Source organism: Jaculus jaculus, chromosome 3 (genome assembly GCF_020740685.1).
Source record: "Jaculus jaculus isolate mJacJac1 chromosome 3, mJacJac1.mat.Y.cur, whole genome shotgun sequence".
In the NCBI taxonomy this organism is placed as follows: Eukaryota; Metazoa; Chordata; class Mammalia; order Rodentia; family Dipodidae; genus Jaculus; species Jaculus jaculus.
The window spans coordinates 54199343-54220447 of NC_059104.1; the positions used below are offsets into that span (position 1 = coordinate 54199343).

The following is a 21105-nucleotide window of genomic DNA, read 5'->3' on the forward strand; positions in this document are numbered from 1 at the left end:
ACAGACTGAAGTCTGGTTGTGATGGAGTGTAGGGTGAGGATAGCAAAGGAAAGCAAAGTCGGGAATGCTTGAAAAATAAAATATTTTTAGTTAACAAATAGAAAAGCCAAGTGGGAAAAAAAGGGCCAACTGAATCATGAATCCTTCTCTCTCAATTTGAATATTTTTTATTAAATTCCTGGGAATGATCAGTTTGTAAATCTATGGTTCTTCACATTTCCCCATATAGACAAGACTTAGTATTAATGGTAGAAAAATCACTTTTAAGGGGTATTTGCACTTCAGTAAGATGGAAACAGGGCTGAGTAACCACGTGAATGCCCTGATCAATGGACATAATTACTCTAATGATGATGGTACATATATTTATCTACATTAAAATAAATCTCTTCTCATCACTACTAGCTAGAAGATATAAACAAGCAGATGACCAAATTTACAATCAGAAAGTACTCTATGATACTGTTGGAGACCAAGACTTAATAAAAACCTGCAAGGCATGTTAATGGCAATTACACAATGTATGTTTTCTGGAGTTCAAAGGAATGGACTAAGTAATTTTGCTCCTGGTTGAGTCATTTACTACTTAAGAGTATATTGATTTCAGTAACAATAATCTCGTGACATATCTAAATCTGGTCTCTGTATGTATAAACATATATAATTATAGAATTTTGTATAGTAACTACTATATAATAACATATTACAATTAATTTGGATCTCTATTCCTAAATTTACTTATACTTGTAATTTACCTATATTTTTGGTGTCAAATTTTATTTTATTATTTTTTTCTGTTTTATTTTTATTTATTTGATACAGAGAAGAGGAGAGAGAGACAGAGAGAGAGAATGGGCATGGGCATGCCAGGACCTCTATAGCCACTGCAAACGAACCCCAGACACATGTATCACCAAGTGCGTCTGGCTTACATGGGTCCTGGAGAATTGAACCTGTGTCCTTTGGCTTCACAAGCAAGTGCCTTAACGACTAATCCATCTCTCTAGCCCTCAAATTTTATTTTTTAACTGATATAAAACATTCAGTTCATAGAAATCCATGGAAATACAGTGTACTTTCTTTTTAGTTTTTTGTTTTGCTTTGTATGAGACTCTCACATAGGTATATTGTAGGTATATATAATTGATATACCTCTTAGAATAAAGAAATAGAATGAACATTTTGTTTTGCATTAGTGTTACTGAAATGTCCAGGGAATATGAGAAATCAATTGCTGCCTACAAGTCCTTCCAAAACAAAATGCCTACTGGTGACCAAAAGTAACTTCATTTTTAAAACAGTCTCAATTCCTTAGATTGAAGCTTTGTTCTATATCTGTTCCTACTCCTGCCCTGAAATGCAATCATAAGGTAATCCAAGGTAAAGCAGCTTGAGTACTTACTAACAGGCAGCTAAAACATTTTTCCTACTCTTGCCCTACAGGTGTTTCTTTCATTTTCTCCCCATTTTCCCCACTGGCTTCATGTTTGATTTGTGTATGTTTCTCTCCTTTTTTCAAATTATACTCCTACAACAGATGGGAACACCTGAAAATGCCTGCCCATGCACATGTTTAAATGTTGTATTTAACAAAGTAAAGGAAACACAAACTATACAGACTGTCTGCTTAAGGAAAAAACAAATAATTACTAAGTCACATCATGATTATGTTTGTGTTAAAATACTAAGAAAACTCTAGTTCTCATCATAGACATAAAAGGAAAAAATGTATAGTCCATTGCTTTCATTAATTCCAATTTTGTTACTGGGTACATGTGTCTTTCTGGCACATGAAATAGTTTTCTTAAATACTTAATCTTAACAAAAAGTGAAATATTTTCAATCATAATTACTTTACAATGTAATAGGAATTTTACAGTCACTTGATAATTACAAAACTCCTTAGTCAATATCTAATGTGTGCATATATATATATATATATATATATATATATATATATATATATATATAAAAGTATCATATATTTTATAAATAACAGAGTCACATAAATTTCAGACCAAGTTTTTAATTGCAAAAAACACCATTGAAGTTAGAGAAAATCAGTTAAAGACTGCACACTGAATTGAGTACTATGGCCCCAGATTCATACCAATCTACAACCAGGTAATATGACCTTATTTGGAGATAAAGTCTGTGCTTATGCAATTACCTACTATGAGGTCATATTGGATTGGACTTGGTCCTAATATAAGCACTGATATAAAAAAGAAATAGACAAAAATCTACTCAGGGGTTGGAGAGATTGTTTAGTGGTTAAAGCACTTGCCTGTGAAGCCTAAGGACCCGGGTTTGACTCCCCAGAACCAACAAATGAACATAAACCAGATGCACATGCTGGTGCATGCATCTCCAATTCAGTTTACAGTGGCTAAGGCCCTAGAACGCCAATTCTCTCTCTCTCTTTCTCTCTCATTAAAAATTCTAGCCATTCAGGGAGAAACTCAAGGGGACCTGGAGGCAGAGATTAGAAAAGAGTTATAGTTTTGTCAACAATCATCTGAAGCTAATCTCTAAAACTGTGAGAGTTTTTTTTCTGCTGTTTTAAATCTATGTGTTTAGTAATAAAAACTGTCAAACTAATACAGACTGTCAAAAGGGAAACTTGACAATAGAATACACTCCTAAAAACACTGATAATGGCAATGGGATAAATGAAAAATTGGGTTCTGCAAAGTTAAAATAAGATTAAACTGAAATCTTAAAGTAATTTTTAATATAATATTTCATTTGCCAAAAGTGATAAGACAATATACTTGCAAATTGATAACATGAGAAGACCTGACACAAATCACCAAGGAAACAGAGTTTTCCTGACTCACTTAAAATACTCTGAATTACAAATAATCCTCACTATATAATTGCTCAAATTTAGATAGATAGATAGATAGATACATAGATACATACATAGATAAATAGATAGATAGATTTTCTAAGGGTTCAAAAATTATATGAATATATGAATTGTATTGAAACCATATATGCATTTTGAGTTTTGAACTTGGGGAGATGTTCAATGGTTTGACATTCTCTTAAATTCCAGATCTCAGTCCACTGTGTGAAAAGAAGGGTCACCTGTAATAACTGGCAGCACCATGTGCTACTCAGTTGTGGGGCCTGCTAGGTGAGGTAGATTAAGCTCATTTTGATTAACAAATTTTCACCTTTAGGATGCACTCATCATGTATAACAATGTAAGTAGAGAAGGATATATAGAAGATATTCTTAAAATTTCTAATACCTAATCATAAAATACTAATTCTTATTTCTGATTATTTTCCAAGACTGTAGAGGCTTTTTCATTGCTATTGTGTTTAAGTATACTATATGTTAGTGCCATAAGAAAGAGTATCTTTGTTCCTCATTTCCATATGTGTTTGTGTGATATTATGCAAAAGTTTAACTAAACATATGTGCATTTTTGTATATGAGTATTTGGGTTAATAAAAAACACAAACATAAGACATGCTATATATTTCCAATTATGACTCTATATGCATATACCTTAATATATATGGTGTATGGATATACTTTTAGTATATGACACCTAGCATTACCTCAAGAAACACTACAACTTTTCTATAGTTTTGGAATATGAATGCTTAAATAGTAAGAACATTCCAAGTTATGTATAGTAGCTGTACTTGCCAAAAATTCCAGCACTTGTAAAACCAGGACTCTCGGGAACTATAAGCTACCCTTAGAACATAGATTAGAATGTTTGTTTGTTTTGTTTTGTTTTCTGCAATATGGACCTAGAACTCAAGACCTTTTATAAGCTAAGCACTGTAACTTAAGTGACATCTTTTTTTTTAATTTTTATTTATTTATTTATTTATTTGAGAGAGACAGACACAGACAGAAAGACAGATAGAGGGAGAGAGAGAGAATGGGCGCGCCAGGGCTTCCAGCCTCTGCAAACGAACTCCAGACACGTGCGCCCCCTTGTGCATCTGGCTAACGTGGGACCTGGGGAACCGAGCCTCGAACCGGGGTCCTTAGGCTTCACAGGCAAGCGCTTAACCGCTAAGCAATCTCTCCAGCCCCTTAAGTGACATCTTAAACCTTGGCCTTATCTTCATAGTTTTAGATCAGCCTGGATAATGTATAACTCTACCTCAAATACAAAACAAGAGACAAAATGTTCCATACTTATACACTGAACAAGAAGTGCTTTGTGGTATATACCTTTAATCTCACCACTCAGAAGGCTGAGATAAGAAAATAAATTTGACTTCAAGGCCAGCCTAAAGACTACACAGTCAATTCCATATGATCCTGGGCTAGAGCATGACCCTGCCTCAAAGAAAAAAAAAATGTTGAAAAATTTCAACAAAACATACTATATATTAGCAGCCAATTCATCTACTACTAGCAAAGAATTTTTTTTTTTTGGAATTTATTACACACAATATTTCCTTAGGAATTTTTTCTATCTATTTTTTGAGGATGTCAATTATCATTAATTTGAGAAAAAAAAAAAAAAAAAAGAGGCAGATAGAGAATGGGAGTACCAGGGCCTCCAGCCACTCCAAAGGAGATCTGGAAGCAGAGATTGTAAAAGGGTTCTGGAATTGTCAACAATCATCTAAACATAGTCTCAAAAACTGTGAAAATTTTATTTCTGTTGTTTTAAATCTGTGCAGTTAGTGACATATACTGTGAAACTAATATAGACTTTCAAAAAAGAAACTTTGAAGTTAAAACCACTCCCAAATATATTGATAATGCCAGATACTATGAATTGCAGGTACCCCTCACTATATGACAGTGAAAAAACTCCAGATGCATGCATTACCATGTGCATATGGATTACATGGGTACTGGGGAATTGAATTTGGGTTGTTGGGCTTCACAGGCAAGCATCTTAAATGCTAAGCCATCTCTTGAGCCCTGGAGTTTGTTTCTATCTAAGCATATTGCCATTCTTTTCCTCAAATAGATTGTATTTCATGGGAGAAAATAAATCTTGTGAGAAGAAAAAAAAAACAACAAATGGCAAATAATTTTAAATGAAATTCAGTCTACTCTTTCTAGAATGTCATGAACTGAAGAAAAGCATACAATATTTTGTAACCAATATTTATAGAATGTTCATATACTGTGGCAAATGAATGCATGAAAGTTATAAAATATCCTGAAAAGTGATTGAACCTAATGTTATTTTCAAATAACAGCACTATTTAATGCAGAAATGAAAGAAAAACTTTCATTGTTTTGTGACATTGTTCAAGCTAGAATTTTTCCACAATACTATATCAATTTCTTTAAAAGAAAATTCAATGTAGGTCTTATTGGAGCACATAAAACCACTCCCTGCCACTTTATTTCAGAAAACGTCTTCAATGTGCTTGGTCCATATCTTGAGTTTTCATGATTTGGCAGAGGGTGGGGAGTAGGAATTTGAATCACTGAGCCACTATGTACAATAGCAAACAGCTATTAAATTAAAATTATTCCTAATATTTGCCTATCAATCATGGTGATGATGATTGAACATAATGGAAAGTTACACTTTAAAAATTCTGAATTACCAGAACTATTATGAAAGGGAAAATTGCTCAATAAATTTTGGTTTTCTACGAAATTTCTGATACATACTAAACTGCTGTAGTGAGCAGACACTGTCACCCATAATGCCCACCAAAAGTCATAAAGACATAATAAGCCATGTAATCACTATTATCCTTGAAAATGGCTACAAAGAAGAGAGAAATTACTAAAACCCTTTCATTGTATGTCAAAACAAAATGGCACACTGACAAGTTCAGACTAGGTTGTGATTAAATTTCAGAGACTAAGAACATATATAACTGAATTCTCATTCATTTAAACTTGAAGTCAGAGGACAGGTATCTAAGAGTATAAAAGTATCCAAGACAGTCAGAAACAAATCTTATCTGAACTTTTCTCTGTAATTCTAAGTCCAGAACAATAGCAATAACTATGAAAGGAAAACAGTAAGTTGACATTCCTACTAATACAGAAAGCAAATATCCCTGTTTAGCTAAGCAACACAGCATGTTGGGTTTATGCATATTATATGATTACAAATGTCTCTTTTGTTAATGGTTATTCATTACTTCATTTATGCAATTTAAAAAGTATCTTACTACATAAAAAGGTGCTTCTTTAAAAGTTTAGTTTACAAAAACATGCTAAACTTAGGTTGTGGTGAGCTGATGTATGAAGTGCAGTACTGAACTAGTCCAAGCTAATTAGCTTAAATTTCCAACAGCAGAATGCTATAAACATGATAGAAAATGGAAGACAGCTCTGCATGAATGTAGGCCACATGAATCCTGGCTTTCAAGAAAGAGAAGTCATTCTCTGAAGTTCTCTAAAACCCTTTCCTTGTTTTTTTTTTTTCTCCCTCTTCTATTCTCTCCTCCACTCCACACCATTTTCTGTATTCCTTAACTTATTACATTTACTTTTCTATTTGAATTAGGAAACATAACTCTTTATTTACTACCATTAGCAATATCCTGTGCACCAAAGTGATCAGTGGGTTTTTTGAGCCTTAAAACAGCTTTCTTTGCAGCCCCAAACTTCATACCTGCTGCAATACTGGTCCTAGAAGAAAGCTGATCAAAATATCATCTAAGTCACAGATCTAAAAAAAGAAGAGAAAGAATATAATCTTTTCAGAGGAAAAATTGCACCTTTGAATAACTTTTTATACTCAACTTCGGGACTGCAAAAGGTGTGTCCTTAAGAAATGGTAAACATTACACAATGGATTTGACTTCCATTTTTGAAATTTTAATTTAAGTAAATTGGTGCTGTAATATGAGCAGAGCACACAGATGCTCATAATGTGGGCTCATATGGATTAGAGGACAAAAGAGATACAGAAAAACCGGTGTCACATGGGAAATAGTGGTATCCTCAGCAGTCCTTATCTAGTAGCAATTTCCTTCTTCCCAGATTTTGAACATCCTGTCAGCAACAATCATGCAGGATATGTTGAGGGCAATGATGAAAGAGGAAAAACATTCTCCTGGATCATTTATATTTGGTGCCTGAGCATCATTTCTAGGTAGAAGACTTCGTGTCCTCTCAGATGCAGCTGCATTCCACATGCTGACTTAGTGCAGTAAGCAGAAGGGAATCCTGTAACCAGTTCCATTAACATGTTTGATTTTGGCACCTAGCTTTTCACAATACTGAATAAACTATGCGTGCCAGCACTACTAAGCAGGACAAGTTGAATTTGACTAGATTTATAGTTTCAATAGTTATGCTCTAGAGGAAATCTCAAGGTCTGTATCCTTCCACTTTCTAGTCTGTGAAGTGGGGAAACTTTCATTAGCTTGTCTGAGGTCTAAGCGGTTGCTATAGATATACCACAGGCTGGCACTTGGTGAATATTGCCAGTAAGTTTATAACACTGGGAAGCAGTGACAAGTCAAGGAAAACAAAATATACTTCAGATACAAACTCTATGTGAATGTGGGCTATTTGCAAGTGAAACCCTTCTATTTTGTGATTATATTATTGTAGCAATATGCATTTACTGTAGCACATAACACACATAATCATAAAATGAAAAGATTATATATATATGATATGTGTATAATCATTCTTTACCAATAAATGACATAAACAAAGTTACAAATAGAAAATAATTTAAACCTTTACTTTTCTAGATATCAAAATTAGCAAAAGGGGTATAAATAAGTTTTATAGCATTTAGAAACTGAATCTGAAAAGTATCTGAAAAGAGAAAGGAGTTGATAAGGATCATCCATAAATTACAAGTCGACTGAATTGTAGAGTACATGTTCAATATCTATTATAGGGTTTCTTTCCGCATCCCCTCTTCTCTGTATGCAACAAAACATACAGAGGAGAAAGACAAAGCAACTTTGTGAAAGGCTCAATAACATAGGAAAAGTGTTACTAGAGATTGCCTTACTATAATGTTTTTACTCAGTAAGATAACTTCTATTTACTTTATATGTTTATGTGTATGTATTATGTATGTGTTTGCATGTGTATGAATACACCTTTGTGCATGTGGAGAACAGCAATTGATGTTGAGTATCTTCCTTGAGTCTTCCTCCTTGCTTACTTCATGAGGCAATATATCTGATTAGACTCAGGGTTCGATGATTTGGCTAAACTAGTACAGATTACAACATAACTTCTATCTCCTTAGTATTGGCATTCCAAAAGGCTACCTTGCCCACTAAGAATTTATATTAGTACTGGGAATCTGAACTCTGGCTGTTAAGTTTGCTAGTCAAGAGCTTTATTTACTGAGTCATGTTCTCAGTCCATACATTCTACCTGTAAATTGTTATATATAAGGGATCTTCATAATGAGAGTGAATAATTTGGGAGCCTTATTTTTACTTTATTTTGACCTAACATTTACTACTTATGTATGGTTTATTATATTCAATAAAAATGCTGATACAAAAAAGTACATCCACCCAGGCATGGGGACACACACCTTTAATCCCAGCATTTAGGAGGCAGAGGTAGGATGACCACTGTGAAATTACACAGTGATTTCCAGGACAGCCTGGGTTATAGTAAGACCCTACTTCAAAAACATAATAATAGTAATAATAATAATAATAATAATAGTGATACATCTTATTTACCTACTAACTGAACAAATTATGGGACAAAAACACTTTCATAATTCTCTGTACATTCCTAGCCTAACTAGTTCAAGTTTCTATGTACATGATTGAGTGCTCACAGAGAGAGAGTTATAATAACATTTATTCTGTATCACCATATCTCTATAGAAAATAAAAAAATATTCATTCCCATAATCCAACTTTTTATGTCTCTTAAAACAGGCATCCATTTATATGTCTTCCTTTGATGCTATTTTGTATTGGAATCTCAAATGAGATGTAATTTTATTTGATAGTTTTAATAATGGGAATAATTTATAACTTTTGATATCAATCAATATAATGTCAATTATTAATATGAGTATCTTGAAGTTCAGATTAGTTAATGGCCAAACAAAGCATTTTTCTAATGCACATTTGATTTTTCACTCATACTACATTAACTTGCATGCCTTTCCTCTTATGCCACTTTGATGCAGTCCCTGATAACAAGCTGACCACATAATTTCCTATGTCAACAGGAGCAATTTTTCACATTAGCGTGGTTGTCAATAGATATGCTAGTGCAACAGGTATCCACAAGGTTTCTAAGGACACTATGACATGTGATAACTGGATCAATGCAAAAGCTCAACAAGCTTATTATATTAGCATATTGCTTTTGTTCTAAAAAGGTCTTTTAAAAAATTGAATGAGGGCTGGAGAGAGAAAGATGGCTGAGAGGTTAAGGCACTTGCCTACAAATTCAAAAGACCTATGTTTGATGACCCTGGAAACACGTAAGCCAGATGCACAAGTGGTGCATGTCTCTGGAGTTTGTTTGCAACAGCTGGGAGGTCCTGACACAACATTCATAACATCCTCTCTCTCTCTCTCTCTCTCTCTCTCTCTCTCTCTCTCTCTCCTTATTTCTCTCCCTGTTCCTCTTCCTATTTCCCTCTTACTAAGTAAATAAATAATAAATTAATAAAATGAGCCAGGTCTGGTGGCTTATACCTTTAATTCCAGCACTCCAGAGGCAGAGGTAGGAGGATTACCTTAAATTCAAGGCCACCCTGAGATCACATAGTGAATTCCAGGTCAACCTGGCCTAAAGAGAGACCTTACCTCAAAAAACCAAAACCAAACTATCAAACAAACAAATGAATAAATTAATTAATTATACAATGCAGCTACTTGTGGTAGTGCATCACTTTAATCCTAGCACTGGGAGGCAGAGGTAGGAGGATTGCCATGTCAGCTGGGGCTATAGAGAGACCCTACCTTGAAAGACTATATATATCATGAATTATTCATTTGTGGCCAAAATGCTTAACATTACATTTCTGCAAAATAATAGGAAATTTTCAACTTTTCAAATTGAAAACAATTATAAACATATTGACTGGCAGAAGTTGAGACATATGCACAAAGAAAAATGGACAAAGGGTACCACTGTACAAAAAATAGAATGGTAGATAAAGACATATAAATAATAAAATACTCATATATTTTAAAATAAATTGAAAGTTATAAAGTGTAACAATAACAGTATGATTTATAGGAATTCCCATTAAGATCAGGAACAAGACAGGGATGCCCTCTCTCACCTCTGCTTTTCAATATAGTTCTGGTAGTCCTAGCTCAAGCAATAAGACAGGAGAAGGAAATAAAAGGGATAGAATTTGGAAAGGAAGAAATTAAGTTAGCTTTATTCGCTGATGACATGATTGTATATGTAAGAGACCTGAAAGACTCCATCCCAAAACTCCTGAAGGTGATTAACACCTATAGTAAAGTAGCAGGATAAAAAAATCAATGCACAAAAAACAGTAGCATTTCTGTATGCAAATGACAAAGATACAGAAAAAGAAATAAGGGACATAGTCCCATTTTCAATAGCAACAAAAAAAATAAAATACCTTGGAATAATGTTAACCAAGGAAGTAAAAGATCTATACAACAAAAGTATAAAAACATTCAAAAAAGAAATTGAGGAGGACTTGAGAAGATGGAAAGACCTCCCATGCTCGTGGATAGGCAGAATTAACATTGTGAAGATTACAATTCTACCAAAGGCAATATATAGATTTAATGCAATTCCAATTAAAATCCCTACAGTGTTCTTCACAGAGATAGAAAAATGATCTCAAATTTCTATGGAAAACCAGAAGGCCTCACATATCCAAACATATCCTCAGCAAAAGAAATACCTCTGGTGGGATCACCATACCTGATCTAAAGCTACACTACAAAGCCATAGTAATAAAAACAGCATGGTACTGGCATAAAAACAGGAGTATAGACCAATGGAATAGACTTGAGACCCGGATTTTGGGTCAAGCAACTATAGCTACTTGATATTCAACAAATACCCAAAAATATAGGCTGGAAAAAAGATAGCATCTTCAACAAATGGTGCTGGAAAAACTGGATAACCACATGCAGGAAACGGAAACTTGATCCACACATTTCACCATGCACTACATTCAAATCCAAATGGATCAAAGACCTCAATATAAAATCAGAAAATCGAATACTACTGGAAGAAAATTTAGGAAGTACTTTCCATGATATAGGAATGGAAAAAGTCTTCCTAAACAAAACCCAGTGGCTCACGATCTTAAACAGTCACTCAACCAATGGGATCATATGAAGCTGAAGCGTTTCTTTATAGACAAGCATATAAGGAAAGCCAATAGATTACCCACAGAATGGGAGAAAATATTTGTGTGTTATCCACCTGATAGAGGCCTAATCTCTAAAATCTACAAAGAACTCAAAAATCTAAACAATAAGAAGACAAACAACCCACTAACAAAATAGTGCAAAGATATGAACAGGCAGTTCACAGAGGAAGATATACAAATGGCAAACACACACTTAAGAAAATGTTCATCATCCCTAATTATCAGAGAAATGCAAAGTAAAACAACTATGAGATTCCACCTTACCCCAATAAGTAGAGCAAACATTAAAATGCAATAAACAAAATAAATGTAAAAGGAAAATATATTTCAGAAAGAGATCAAAAACCACAAGATCTGCATGAAGACATAATCCACACTTGTAAATCCTATGAAATGGAAAGTAAGGTACAATGTGCAAATGATTTAAAGATTTGTGGCAGTACTAAATAATCAAAGAATTACAGGAGAATACTTAAAATTGCATGAACAGTTGATAAAAGAGCATCTTGAAAAGGTGACAGAAGGTGCTATATGAGCGACTGGGGGAAATGACCAATATCTGTTCAAGCAACTCATGGTCTAACCTACTTAGCAACAAATAACCTGGTGTGATGCCCACACAGGTGCAATAGTGGCACACAGCAATGGTGGGGAACCAACTGCTCTTGATTTGACTAACTGATGCCCTCAGTGGTAGAGGACCCACAGCTGGAGCTGGGAAACAAGTCAGAATCATATCCAAACATAAGCCCTCTCTCCAATATCAAGCTACCATCACTCATTGGCTACAAGAGGTCCTACACCTATTAAACTATAAAAAAAGGGGGGGGGGGCAATTTCATTTGTCCTGGAGCTAACTTACTCTCCGCTGCAGAATCTGCTTCTCTTTTTCAGATAGATGCAGATCCTAAGGAGAGAGCCACCCATAATACCTCAAAAGGGCCCCGGCTGAAACTAAAGAAAATTGGCAAAACAAGCAAGGGTGCTGTTTTCTTATGAACCAGATACCAGCACAAGGGGGGAGGAGACCAACACAGAGAAAAATCAACTCCTACCAAATCAGAGAGCCAGAGCCTCACAGGCCCCCAACACCTCATCACTGAAGCAGACCAAAAATGAACCCAACATGGCTCAGGGAAATTTTGCAGAAGAGGGGGCAGAAAGTGTGTCAGAGCCATATGATGGGACAGGATATGGAGAGGCATTTATCGTACCAATAACTGTGGGCTAACTCCATAATGCATGACCCATATACCTCAACAAAGAGGGGCCAAGGGCAGGGGTAGGTCACGGATGAGCCTCCTAATGGTACCAAACTGCCTGTATTTGCTGAATAGAAAACTAATAATATATATATATATATACACACACATAAAGAAAAGTCAGGAAATAATTTAAAATCTCCACCTTATTTTCTAACGTGGGGAAAGAAGATTGCAGTGAAATTAATATAAATTTATAGAAACCAAAAATTTCCTAATAATTTTTGGACACAATTTTTTATGCCTACATGGGAATACATGTGCATTACTAAACTACAAACTGAAGGCATTCAGATATTCCATAGCAGTTAATTCTCTAGGACACTAAAAGATTCTGGCAACAACTAATTTAATAATTCTACCCTCATCTATTATCCTTCCCGTCAGTGCCTGGAGCACAGTTGTCAGAATACAGCTCTCAGTACACAGAAATGAATGCCAATGCAGGGAAAAGAAGTCAAACCCAGTATAATTATCTGTATTTTTAATGACTTTTGATTTTTAACATAGAAAACTTAGCTGGTCATTTATTCTGATCTTCTACATTTTTTCCTTATGAAAACTTGCTATAAACTATGAAGGTAGCCAATCATTTCCATTTATGTTCTAGGTCCTAAAATGTCTGTGTGTAGTTTATAGTCACTCTGCATGGTGTCATTCCTCTATGATCTCAAGTAATAAAAATCAAACTGTGATACAATGTGTAGCAATATTTTTAATTTTATATTTGGTTAAAAATTCAATTATTTCTGTGTAATAGATAAATTCATTCACCTACATGGTATATTCCAAACTACTAATTGAAATTATGAGATCTATCATATGCATTTTCGTGTTTTATTGCAAGACAAACAGAAAAAAGCTGTTTGAAGCCTACAATAATCATATTACAGGAAGGTCAAGAAAATCAGATATGTCTCTTATAAACCTCTGATGATTAATATTTGAAGAGAAATTTACTTCAAGCTGTATAAACACCCTAGCCTCAATTTTTTTTATCAGGTAAACAGGGTAGTTTTTTTTTTTTTTTTAATTTATTTATTTATTTATTTGAGAGTGACAGACACAGAGAGAAAGACAGAGGAAGAGAGAGAGAGAGAGAATGGGCGTGCCAGGGCTTCCAGCCTCTGCAAACGAACTCCAGACGCGTGCGCCCCCTTGTGCATCTGGCTAACGTGGGACCTGGGGAACCGAGCCTCGAACCGGGGTCCTTAGGCTTCATAGGCAAGCGCTTAACCGCTAAGCGATCTCTCTAGCCCTAAACAGGGTAGTTTTATTTTTGTTTTGTTTTGTTTTTTTTTTTTTACTAAAGCATCCCCTAGTTATCCTATATAAAATAAGCACATCAAGGAAGAATCTCAACTTATTAAAAACTAACAAAAAAACTTTATATATCCCAGATCCCACTAAATACCTCCTTCATATTTCTGTGTAGAAATCTAGTCAACTCAATCAACTCTTAATACTTTGGTGTCTTAAAATGAGAAATGTGCAAATTTATGTGAATTGTCAACAAAATATCTTTATACAAATAACACCAAAATAACCATTTTGCTACTTTATCAAGCCTATAGAAGTTCATTCAGTGGAACACAGTATCTCCCCTCCATTATGGCCACTTACTAAACTAACTGAAGAATATCACAAATAAAAAGATATGTTTAATTACTTGAAAGAGTAATGGAAATTCAAAGTAGAATTTTGATCAATTTGATTTCCAAAATACAGATAATTTAAACTTGTATAAAACATATTACCCAGACTAATAAATATAGCTTTTTGTGTTTTTGTATGTGTGTGTGGTTCCTTTATGTGTGTATGTAAGTATGTTTATATGTGTAAGGACACTTATATTTATGTAGTGTATGTGTACCTATGTGAATTGGTGGCCAGAGATAGCTATCAGGTGCCTTCCTCAATCAGTATCCTATTTATTTGTTGATACAGAACCACCACTGCTCTGACCCTCACCAATTTGGTTAGACTAGTTTGCCAATAACCTTCAGGGATTCCCATGTCTTTGCCTCTTAGAACTTCATCTAGTTTTTTTTTTTTTTAATAATATATATTTTCTTTTTTATTTATGGAAGGAGAGAGAGAGACAGAAACAGAGACAGGGACAAAGGGAGATGTGGCATAAGAGGGCCTCCTGCTCCTGTAAAGAAACTCCAGATTGATGTACCACCTTGTGCATCTGGCTTTATGTGGGTACTGGGGAATGGAACTCAGGTCATCAGGGTTTGCAAGCAAGCACCAATAACCACTGAGCCATATTTCCAGCCCTGCATCCAGGTTTTTAAAGAAGGTGATAAGGATTTGAATTTTGGCCCTAATGCTAGCACTTTACTGAGTGCATTTTTTATATGACCTTTCAACTTTCTTTGCAAACTCCAGTAGTCAATTTTTTATGGAGCTGTAAGATATTAGATATATTGTTTCATTATTTGCATCATACAACCTTACAAACTTTTTGTTAAATCTAGAATATTTAACATAAAAGTGCGTATGTTACTCATGTACTATTTTAAAAGTACATAAAGACATCTTTTTCCAGGAAGTATGAACTGATAAAGGTGATTTATAGCTAACTTTTGGTAAAAACATTAATACAAGCTTAACTAGCATATCATATACCCAACCCATAGACAGAACTATTATTACTGGTTTTAAAATGAGTTATTATTTTAATATTACTCCACATACATTGTTTCTTTTACATGATCTCTGCTTTGTTCTCTGTGTGAGTTGTATGAGTTCTACATTAAATATATTAGCACAAACCTATTGTGACCACTTTTTTAAAGTTTTTTTTTTTTTTTCAAGAGGAAATAACCACCAAAACCATCATAGCTGGGGACTTCGATACACCATTATCAGTAATAGACAGATCATCCAAACAGAAACTCAACAGGGAAGTAAGAGAACTCAACAAAACCATAGAACATTTAGACCTAAAGGACAACTACAGAACTTTCCATCCCAAATCATCAGACTACACATTCTTCTCAGCAGCCCATGGAACATTCTCTAAAATAGACCATATACTGGGTCACAAAGACTGCCTCCACATATTTAGGAAAATCGACATAATTCCCTGCATGATATCAGATCACAATGCTATATTTCTAGAAATCAACAACAAAAGACCCACCAAGAATCCCAATGGCACCTGGAAACTGAACAGCACACTCTTAAACAACAAATGGATAGTGGATAAAATTGCAAAATTCCTAGAATTGAATGACAATGAGAACACATCATATTAAACTTATGGGACACAATAAAGGCAGTCCTCAGGGGAAAAATTCATAGCACTCAATGCCTTCATAAAAAACACAGAAAGATCCCAAATCAATAGCCTAACCATCACCTAAAGGCACTGGAAAAACAAGAAAAATCTAACCCAAAGAGCTCTAGAAGGAAAGAAATAATTAAAATCAGAGCAGAAATTAATGAATTGGAAACCAAAGAAACAATGAAGGCAATTGACAAAACAAAGAGCTGGCTCTTTGAAAAAATAAACAAGATTGACAAACCTCTGGCCAATTTGATCAAGCAAAAAAAGGAGAGGCTCCAAATTAACAAAATTCAAAATGAAAAAGAAGAGATCACAACAGACATACATGAAATTGGGAGAACCATCAGGAATTATTTAAAAACCTCTACTCCACAAAACTAAAAAATGTGGAGGAGATGGATAAATTCATGGCCACATATCATCTACCAAAGCTAAACTCAGAGCAGATTAATCACCGCAATGAACCCATCACACTCATGGAGATTGAAAAAGTAATAAAAAACCTCCCCCAAAAGAAGAGTCCAGGACCAGATGGATTCCCAGCCGAATTTTATCAAACCTTCATGGAAGAACTCAAACCAATCTTTCTAAAAGTGTGCCACACCATTGAAGAACAGGGAAAGATATCCTACTCCTTCTATGAAGCTAGTATCACACTAATCCCCAAACCAGGCAGAGATGCCACAAGAAAAGAAAACTACCAGCCTATTTCCCTAATGAACATAGATGCAAAGATGCTGGACAAAATACTCGCAAACCAAATCCAACAACACATCAAAAGCATTATCCACCTTGACCAAGTAGGATTTATCCCAGGAACACAAGGGTGGCTCAACATATGAAAATCTGTCAATGTAATACACCACATAACAAAGATTAAACATAAAAACCACATGAGCATTTTGATAGATGCAGAAAAGGCCTTTGACAAGATACAACATCACTTCATGATCAAAACATTGGGAGAATTGGCATGGACAGTTCACATCTTAACATAATAAAGGCAATATACAAAGCTCCAAAGGCCTACATAATACTTAATGGAGAGAGACTGGAGGAATTCCCATTAAGATAAGGAACAAGACAGGGATGTCCTCTCTCACCTCTGCTTTTCATTATATTTCTGGAAGTCGTAGCTCAAGCAATAAGACAAGAGGAGGAAATGAAAGGGATACAATTTGGAAAGGAAGAAGTTACGTTAGCTCTATTCACTGATGACATGATTATATATGTAAGAGACCAGAGAGACTCCATCCCAAAACTCCAGAAGGTGATTAACTCCTATAGCAAAGTAGCAGGATACAAAATGAATGCACAAAAAGCAGTAGCATTTCTGGATGCAAATGACACAGATACAGAAAAGGAAATAAGGGACATAGTCCCATTTTCAATAGCAACAACAAAAAATAAAATAAAATACCTTGGAATAACATTAACCAAGGAAGTAAAAGATCTATACAATGAAAATATAAAAACACTCAAAAAAGAAATTGAGGAGGACTTGAGAAGATGGAAAGACCTCCCATGCTCCTGGATAGGCAGAATTAACATTGTAAAGATGGCAATCCTACCAAAGGCAATATATAGATTTAATGCAATTCCAATTAAAATCTCTACAGTGTGCTTCACAGAGATAGAAAAAATGATCTCAAATTTCATATGGAAAATCAGAAGGCCTCGCATATCCAAACATATCCTCAGCAAATGATTTTTTTTAATTTATAATTTTATTTTAATAAATATTTTCAGCACCCAAAATGGGGAAAATTTTATACCTTGATTGATAAAAATAAACATTTTTATCCGGTATAAATTAAAACTAGAGGTTTAATTCTCACCATGAATATTTTTAAGTAGATAATATTTGATTAGGTACATTTTAAGGTAGGATGCAAAGCATTTACTATAAAGTATTTAAAACCAATCTGGTTCTTTTCTACAATTATTTATTTGGTAAAAGTATATATCTATATATGTAACTGAAACAATATTGTCAGTTTCTTTTCATTTTGTTTGTTCCCTACTCATCTACTAAGATTTCCTTCTTTAAAGGGTAAAGTGTAAAATATAGTAGTTAGTTCAAAAGAAATTGAAAATCCACTGTTTTGAACACATAAAGAGAGTAATTTGGTTGTGTGAAAATAAATATTAGAAAAAAATCATATCACCTGTACTTTTTTTCTCTTCCTAGAATCAAGATTGCATATATTTTAGTTCACATATATTATATTGAAAGTTAAAATTTACTGAATAGGAAAAGCAAGGTATGATTTATGATAAAAAAGAAATACCAACAACTTATTCTCCTTACTGTCATAAAATTATTAGCTGCAGAAAGTGATAGAGTTTACATATTATGTTCAACTATATCCATAGATTTGAAATACACATTGGAAAATTAATTAATTAATATTAGGTCTGGAATACAAAGCCTATCCTTAATTCAGGGTCAGGGGAGATGGCTCAATGATTAGAAGTGCTGCATAATTCTACTAATGACTGCAGTTAAATCCCCAGAATCCCCAATTCAAGTGAAGCATGTATCTGTATTCACAAAGTGCCAAGGGCAATTAGCACTGTAGCCAGGGGAATCCTGACACTATTGGGACAGATTGCCTGTCATTCATAGTGGTAAACAACAGGGGAGACACTCTCAAAACTAGATGGAAAGTGAGGACCAATACCCCTTGACTGTCCTCTGTCCTCCACATGCATGTCATGGCAAACACCACACAGACAGAGAATGGATCTATACAAACCCACTTTCTGCTCGTCACACATTCCTAATTCCAAAGATTTTAAAGAAACTGGTTGTGCATCAGCAGCCCCATAAAATTAGCCAGAATTTAGGTTTTCTACTTCATTGTTCCCTTCTCTTTTAAACATTAAGCTATACTGGGGCCAACAAGTAGTATAAGTTACACAGAATGATGACTGGGACATCATCTATTTTTAACATGTATATGAATAACATTTGCATTGCAAAGGCATTTTCTTTTCCTCTGAAGACATAAGCAAGAGCTGCAATGGGCTGGCTACAAAGTAAGGATGTAGTAGATGTTAGTTATGTGTTGCATCATTGTGGTCCATGAGGCTTAAATTCACCCCAACTTTCCTATCAAAATCTTATGTTTACTCAGAAAAGTGTGTTCTTTTAAGAGCTATAATCGTGACAGTAAATTAAAAATTAATTAGTTTTTTTTCTGAAATAAATGAATTACTTTTATTACCATAATTTATTTTTATTAAACAATCTTTGTGCTTCTCTTTTTTCCTCTCTCCCTTCCCCCTAACTCTCCCTTCTACCCTGCCTTTCTCATTTCCTTTCCATCTTAATATCTTAATTCCTTCCTTCTTTTCTTCATTTTTTTAAAATATATCTTACACTTCATCTCAGTTTTACCTTGAAATTCTATGGTAGTTTGAAGGTATGGCCCCCAATATATTCAGGACTTTATCACAGTTTGTATTCAGAGCTGCAGCCAACTGGCTGGAAAAGGTATCACTGTGGGTAGATCCTAGGATACAACCTTAAGTTGTGGGCAAGGATTTGAAATTCCAGTCTAAAAATGTACAAAATATCTGAGGTTTGCCTGGAATTCTTAAGTGTGTTTTGTGGTATGGCTTTTGGGAGTTTGGCTGTGGGTTTTCTCTCTATCTCTCTCTGCTTGGACCTGTGAAAGCAGGCCATCTTCTGCCCTTATGAACTTCCCCTCTATTTCAATAAATCCCTTCCTGGCCTATGAAGTCCGTCCCTGTGAGGTGAGGCTGACTCTCTTCTATGAAATTTTGGTAGCATCTCAAAACAAAGGAGTGCAACTACCTTTGTTAAATGAAAGGTGATTATATAGTAATAAACTTCATATGATGGTGTCTGTCCTTTTGAAAATTACTTATTGATATAAATTATCAACGTACCATCATTTTGTACTATTTTCTCTAGATAGGTGTTGTAAGTAACTATCTTCCTCTTCCACACTACTTTTCATTTTAAACAAGCTACAAAGAAAAACATAATTTATTTCATTTTCTTCAGTAAAGGGAATCTTTCAAACATTCTAGTCATTTAGATAATTGAGACTTTAACTTACTGTCACAAAAGTGTGTCCTGCTTAACAGGCACACTAAAAAGTAATGAGGAAGCTATGAAAATCCAACACACTATAGTGTAGGGAGCAAAACAATGTCTTTCTTCTCCTCATGAGGGAATTAAAGAAACAACTTGATCCAGCTCTTTAGACACACAGAAGTTGCCACACAATTCAGATCCTTGATTAATATGCTCTAGAATGATGCATCTGTGCATCTGACAAGGGCCTATATAGTGCCTCTCTGAGGGCTAAGGAAAAAATAGGCTTCATAAATGGAACACTATCATAGACTATAATTGTCTCTGCAGTTTGCATCAAAATAAAAATAAGAAATATTAGAAAATGTTTAAGTAGTAAAATGCTGACCTCTGTAGAAAGGACTTCACCTGGGGAAACAGAGGGAAAAGGAATAAAATATAACTCACCATTATATAGCAAAGAGACTGGGAAATGTTATGTGTTTATTCAACAATCAATGAAATTCACTCAACTATATTTTGAAAGCTGATATTTCCTTTGAACTTCTGGACTTCCTCACACTTTTTGGATGTATAATTTTTCACATGGAAAACTCCTACATACAAAAAATGGGTAGATAGTCTTATGTTCCCATCGAACTTTCTATACACATTACTGATGAGATTCAACTCATTCTGTTTAATAGTAATCAGGTGAGTGAGATATTGATGACATAATCTTTATAGAGGTAAAGACAGGTTGACAGCAATTGTATTCTATAAATAACAGAGATCACCACGAGGCATGTTCAGCAATAACCCTCTGTTACTGAGAGAGTAGCTTCATACTCACAGGTGGGGTTGTTTTGCCTGCTTCTGGCTTTCAGACCTTTACAGCTGTATCTTTTGCAACCTCAAGGAAACACTAATGTTACTCTTCATCTAACTTAATCTATACAGATTTACAAATTTCAAGCTTGGTATGGTGATACATGCCTATAGCCTCAGCTACTTGGAAGTTTTAGATATTAGGATGACTTAGATGCAGCATTTGAGACAAACTTGTAAAATATTTTACCCTACTTATGTGTACTTTATATGCTCTATTTTTATATTTTATTTATTTACTCATTTTGAGAGAGAGAGAATGGGAACACCAGGGCCTCCAGTCCCTGCAAATGAATTCCAGATGAATGTGCATACTTTGTGCATC

At 34.5% G+C, this 21105-nt stretch overlaps 1 protein-coding gene across 3 annotated transcripts in view; it reads right to left on the reverse strand.

Annotated features, from left to right (window-relative positions):
• The window catches only part of Pcdh17 (protocadherin 17), a 103706-nt gene that overhangs the window by 19111 nt on the left and 63490 nt on the right, over positions 1-21105 (reverse strand). For 2 of the 3 annotated variants that reach the window (XM_045145222.1, XM_045145221.1), the window contains one exon: positions 1-67. This exon is cut by the window's left edge and continues 17 nt beyond it. The exons of the other annotated variant lie outside the window; for it this stretch is intronic. In XM_045145222.1, coding sequence (XP_045001157.1) covers positions 1-67 — 67 coding nt within the window. The remainder of the gene's footprint in view (positions 68-21105) is intronic. 3 annotated transcript variants of the gene reach the window in all.